The sequence below is a fragment of the Cyclopterus lumpus genome, chromosome 6 (assembly GCF_009769545.1).
Source record: "Cyclopterus lumpus isolate fCycLum1 chromosome 6, fCycLum1.pri, whole genome shotgun sequence".
Classification (NCBI taxonomy): Eukaryota; Metazoa; Chordata; class Actinopteri; order Perciformes; family Cyclopteridae; genus Cyclopterus; species Cyclopterus lumpus.
The window spans coordinates 2442501-2446769 of record NC_046971.1 but is presented as its reverse complement, the minus strand read 5'-3'; the positions used below and the strand labels follow the sequence as shown (position 1 = coordinate 2446769).

The window sequence follows — 4269 nt, the reverse complement described above, 5'->3', positions numbered from 1 at the left end:
CTCTTTGTAGTTACTGTGTGTCTCTTTGTAGTTATTTTGTGTCTCTTTGTAGTTACTGTGTGTCTCTTTGTGGTTATTTTGTGTCTCTTTGTAGTTACTGTGTGTCTCTTTGTAGTTACTGTGTGTCTCTTTGTGGTTATTTTGTGTCTCTTTGTAGTTACTGTGTGTCTCTTTGTAGTTATTTTGTGTCTCTTTGTAGTTACTGTGTGTCTCTTTGTGGTTATTTTGTGTCTCTTTGTAGTTACTGTGTGTCTCTTTGTAGTTACTGTGTGTCTCTTTGTAGTTACTGAACAAATGTTCAGCTCATCCATCCAGCAGATGTCCAGATATTTCACAGGATAGGTGGCAACTTTGAGCTGATGGAGCACCAAAAGCATTAGAATTCATCCACTGGGGACCATGACTGTTTAGTCCAGACTGAAATATCTCCACAACTATTGATATAGATTGATACGATATTTGACACAGTCTGGACCAGCCTGCACGGAAAAAAACTAAATCTCAATGCCATCTGATCACATTGTCATTGCTCTCCAGAAGATGAACCCTTTATAAATTAAAGACTCCATCACCTTTCCTTCAGAGCCCCACTCGAGACAACCCTCCCATTGGTACCTTCACTACTGGTCAGGTTCTGAGAATAGATAGTTGTGAATGGCTCCTTTAACTCGTCTTGTCCGGCCTCCGCTCAGCGTCTTACAAAGCAGAGTGTAGAAGCAGCTGGTCTGCGGATTAGTGCCGGTGTTAATGCTGCTGACGGGCTTTAAACCCACAAGCAGGCGGGCGAGGCCTGCAAGGACGCCGACATCCATCTGCCGGCCGCCGTCACAACCCTCCTCCTGATTCTACACAGTGTAAAGCGATGGGATGTCATTGAGGGAGAGAAGGGCAGTCGGAATGAGGAGGAACGTCGAGGATCTTGCCTGAAGTTGTTGATCTCGCTCTGTAACAAAGCGACGGTTGACGTCCCCATTAATATTCACTCATTCGTTAAACCTTTACTTATTCAGTGTGTTCCGGTTGCAGGACAAAAAACAGAAGAAGTGGTACAAGCAATGCTTTGTGTAAATACACTTAAAGATCCGCACTCGTGGTTCAGTTTATGCGTTGACCCAAGAGCATGGCACCTCAAACGCAGAAACACCAGTGGATCAATAAACGGGTGTTTTAGCTTCTGTTATATATGTAAAGCTATAGGTTTTAATTAACTGTAAACTGCAGAAGATATGCAATATATATGATGGGCTTCACATTTATACAGATAATGTGCAGGTCTCCTCCCACTAACAGTGCTGGCCAACAAATGTAATCATTTAATCCACACTGACATTAAGGCAGATGATGCTGATGACGAATACGGTGATGATTTATATTTCTGTCAGTTATTTAGTTTCTTTCTTTTTATGTGTATATAATTGTATATTTTACAGGGACAATGCACACCAATCAACAGTAAGACTATAACTGAGCCAGAGAGGCTAATATTCATCTGCTGTCCCAGGCCAGATTTACATTTAATACGATATGATTATTTTGTACAGCCTAGTAGTCTAACGTTATGTTACAATATAGTTTTTTATTTTTTTATTTTATGAATTCGATATTATTGCTATTATTTTAAATATATATTATTTTAAAATGTTCAACAGTTTATTGTTCAAGTATTTTATGAAGAAGTGCGTCTTATTTACTTTTTTTTGTTTTGTTTAAGTCCACCGTCTGGCTCCTCCCCGCTCTACGTCACAGCCCATCGCCCCTCCCCCTCCCTCCGCAGAGCTGCATTCCACATCGGACCGAACCATTCTGGTCCGATGGGGCCGCATCTAAGCGTCCCAATGGACCCGGAAACCCACAATCCCTACGTAGCTTCACACGAACATCAACGTACAATCTAATATGTCCGCCTACATTACACATTTCACACGACGGCGAAAAGTTATGGAGTTTGACGGAACACACACACACACACACACACACCCCTCTCCCTGCTCCTTAAAGTGGTCTGCTCCGCATGGCTGCCATGTTGGATGTACGCATCCCTGCTGCATCTGCAGGAGTTTCCGAATGAAAGTTGAGCTTTTCTCCGCGCACGGACACGCACCAAAGTCCGCATTGTTTTTAATTTAATCACCAAACGGAGAACGGTTGAAAGTCGCTTCCCCTGAATCAAAAGGAGCGAGCCCGGGACACCGGGGCCAGGGAGCCGGGACTCAGCGGACATGATCCGGCTGCAGGCCACAGCGACGGGAGCCCGCATGGATTTCTTCTAATTTGCAGTGTTTTGCTGAGTCCTTCTCGGGGATAACTGCGGGGTTTTTTTGTGTTGCGGGGGCGGGGTGGTGGCCGGGGGTGGGGGGTGCGTTAACGAGAAGAATCCCGGAGCCATGAACAACCACCCGCTGCCCCGCAGGGCGACCAACGTGGGCTCCATCCTCCTGACCCCGCAGGAGAACGAGTGCCTGTTCGGGTACCTCGGCAGGAAATGCGCCGTAAGTCCCCCTGTTTGTTTACCACCTGCACGTTAAAATAACGTGTTGCAAGGGAAAGCAGTTCTCACGTAGCTGTTAAAAAATAATAAATATGCCCCCCCCCCCCCTTTTATCTGTGTTTGGTTTGTCCTTCAGCCCCCCCCCCCCCCCCCCCGCCCCCCCTCAAAGAGAATAAACTTTACACCTTAAATACAGTGATTAATGCTTGACTTCAGATAAATCCAAACATTAATAATACTATCTCTAAATCATATTAAAATGACATTTACACTCTAATAAATACAAAATATTATGTCTGAGTGTTTCTGGTCATTTCTGTATTTAGTGTATATATGTTTTTTTATTATGGACCCCAAAGAAATCCACAAACAAATTTTGCTAACTGATTACTAATGTAGCCAAAGTATTTTTGGGGGGCAATAATGGCTAAATCAACTGGTTTTCACTCCTGTTTTAAATGTGAATATTTACCTTTTTTTTTTAAATATGAAAGTAAACTTGTATTTTGGGTTGTGGGCTGAAGGAAATTGCGACCGGACAATTTTCTGTAGTTTTATGGACCAAAATACTAATATTTGTAAACCGTACCTGCAAACTTGAACTTAGTAGTTCAGCCAAAACCTCCAAGTCATTGCTTTAATGGTCTTGAAGGGGTCCAGATTCTTTGACTGGATCTTGTGGTGAAACATGAGGTTTCAAGTTGGAGAAGCCCGAAATGTCCCGCTATGCATTTAAAAAAACAGATGAGTTGTTATAAATATAAATATATAAAATCTAATTTATTCAAAAGCCGACATTCGGGAACCTCAGTCTCACATTAAACATTAACATTGTGTAACGAGTACTGAAACGCATGCCGCCTGTTCGTAATCTGATCTATTAAAAGATGTAAAAAAAAAAACATTTCTATCACTAAATGTGAGATTTTAGGCGCTCGGCTGGTTCCTTCCTATCGAATGCAATAAAACTAGTTCATGAGAAATAGAGTAAACCAATAAAAGCGTTATAAATCACATATATTCATTGTAATTTTCTTTTTATACATTATATATAAATATATGGAAAATTACAGGTATTTACTGCAATTTTCATATATATAATATGAAAATTACAGTAAATGTATAAATACCTGTAATGTTCCTTTTTATATATGTAAATATAAAGGGAAAATTACAGGTATTTACTGTAATTTTCCTCTTTTATATATATCTGAACATTTCCACATGTGTATCTTTCAAATTTTAGATATCTAGGAGTAAAGCGAACTCTAAAAATCAAATCTGGGATGTAAAGTTTGGTTTCTTTTGAAGGAAGAAAAAACAAAAACACACAATTTCTGAAGATTTTAGACACGCGCTTCCTTAAATGAAGCGGCTAATTAGGTAATCCGGCTTTGCGGAGGCCCCCTTTGAACGGGGGGGGGGGGGGGGGGTGTAATCAATACAGGAAGTTTACTGTTTGTTTTTTTACTGGTGGTGCAATCTTTTTTTGAATCTTCAAAATTCAAGTGGAAACCTTTTTTAAATACAGCCAGAGGACCTTGAAACAACAACAACAACAACACTATCTGAATTATTATTATTATTATACACTTTGAAATCTCCGGTCTGTTCGAGCGACACCAAAGGTCTCAAACCCCCGATCGGCTGTTCTTGCACTTGAACGCACCACCAGTCAGGCGAAGGAGTTGATGGGTTAAGTTTAAAGTCTCTACGGGTTGTTGTTTTATTACCTATTCATCTTCAAATAATCCTTTTGGCTAATTATTATTAATTTTCTA

The 4269-nt window shown here is 40.8% G+C and overlaps 1 protein-coding gene across 2 annotated transcripts in view; it reads left to right on the top strand.

Moving 5' to 3' along the window:
* The first annotated feature begins 2353 nt into the window (after positions 1-2353).
* Positions 2354-4269, top strand: part of wasla (WASP like actin nucleation promoting factor a) — a 14492-nt gene continuing 12576 nt past the window's right edge. For both annotated transcript variants that reach the window (XM_034536010.1, XM_034536009.1), the window contains exon 1: positions 2354-2489. In XM_034536010.1, the coding sequence (XP_034391901.1) occupies positions 2385-2489 (105 nt within the window). In that variant the 5' untranslated portion in view covers positions 2354-2384. The remainder of the gene's footprint in view (positions 2490-4269) is intronic.